This window comes from Lottia gigantea (assembly GCF_000327385.1).
Source record: "Lottia gigantea unplaced genomic scaffold LOTGIsca_608, whole genome shotgun sequence".
Lineage (NCBI taxonomy): Eukaryota > Metazoa > Mollusca > Gastropoda > Lottiidae > Lottia > Lottia gigantea.
In genome coordinates this window covers 19,175-20,731 of record NW_008710078.1, presented here as the reverse complement: position 1 = coordinate 20,731, position 1,557 = coordinate 19,175, and the positions used below count along the sequence as shown (strand labels likewise).

General features: G+C 34.6%; 1 protein-coding gene across 1 annotated transcript; it reads right to left on the bottom strand.

Annotated features, from left to right (window-relative positions):
* Positions 1 to 203: 203 nt before the first annotated feature.
* LOTGIDRAFT_175983 (hypothetical protein) lies at positions 204 to 827 on the bottom strand (the record flags this gene model as incomplete). Its single annotated transcript, XM_009064186.1, has 1 exon — positions 204 to 827. The coding sequence occupies one exon, from the start codon at positions 825 to 827 to the stop codon at positions 204 to 206; it is 624 nt and encodes a 207-aa protein (XP_009062434.1).
* Between the last annotated feature and the right edge of the window lie 730 nt (positions 828 to 1,557).

The window sequence follows — 1,557 nt, the reverse complement described above, 5'->3', positions numbered from 1 at the left end:
TAAGGGTTCTATAGAAGGTTTATATTCTAATTTCCTTTTAATATCCTCTTGAGATTTTAATATGGGTTGAAATAGAGTTTGTAGATTTTCCGTTAATCTGAGTTGTTGTAATCTGTTATTTTCAACTTGGGTTTTTATTTTATTCTTAGCTTTGATATATTCTTTATTTCTTTTTAAAATATTATTCCAATCGCTACTCATTTTTAAAGAAATGAAATGTCGATTATAACTCTTTCACCCGCAGGTTTTCTAGTATTTACAAATACATATCCATGATCATCTGGGTTTCTCCATTGAGCTTTACAAACCTTTTTAAATGTATCTCTATCCATTCTGTGATTTATCGATTGAACGATTTGAGATAAATCTTTGTCGTTTAATTCAAATAATAAAAAACAATTTGCATTTTTTCTAATGAACATAGAGTCCATCCCGTAAAAAGATTGGGATTGGTATATGCAGTGACAGTTGTGATGTCTTCCTTTCGTGAAGAATTCTTGTTGAACGGCTTGATTTCTTTGCGCCACGCAGTCGTCAAACAATATTAAGTTCTTTCGCTCGCTATCAATTTGAGACAAATCTAGATCATTAACATTTTTCGTAAGAAAAACTTTTATATCCGTTGGTTTCTTTCCTTCGATGTAGTTATCTATGAAATCTTTCAATTCCAGTTTTTCTTCGTTTTCTTTGTAATATAGAAATAGGTCTTGAACATCTCTCTTTGGTAGATATTCTAAAGCTTTGAGAAATTGATAATACGATTGCTCTGGTGTTGTTGTGTAGATATGCAAAGAATCGAAATCTAAAAGGTTTGGTGTTGTCAACATGTTAAAAGTGAGTTTTCCCAGAACCGGAACTACCGCATATACACATGAGCATTGGGTTATTAGGAAATATTTGTGAATGATTAAATTTTTCATCCATTTTTTATTATTTTAATTTGTTCCAAAAATAACTCCTTCTCCTTTATACTTCGAAAGATATATTCCTTCTCCGGTGCGTATATTTTTTAAAAATATTCCATTACCCTTATGTTTGACTTTGATTTCTCCTGTGTCAATACTATGTACTAATTTATTTAATCCTTGTTTAACAGTTTTCTTGGTTCCTCACTAAATCTTTTTCCAAATTCTTTCATTGTGCCTATCATTTCTCCCACTCCTGAACCTTTGGCCAGCTTTTCCATTTTTAAATTATGTCTATGTTCTTCGGCTGCTTTAACTGCAGCTGCTTTCTTTTCGTTGGCAAAGAGGGGCTGACATGGAAAAAGCGTCTAGTTGTTCGGATGGGACAATAAACCGAGGCCCCGTGTGCTACAGGCTGTGCACGTTAAAGATCCCTCGACAGTTGGAAATCGAAAAAGAGCAGGCTAATGCTGTCCTGGCAAAATTTCCCTCATGGCACCCTGCATGGCGTTGCCCGTCTTCATTAGCCCACAAGGTGCAGAAGAGTAGGACGTAAAACTCCATTCATTTCATTTCATTTTTTCGTTGGCAACGCTTACTCCANCAGCTGTAGCACCAGCTATTGTACCGGCTGCAATAAGTCCACTAAATA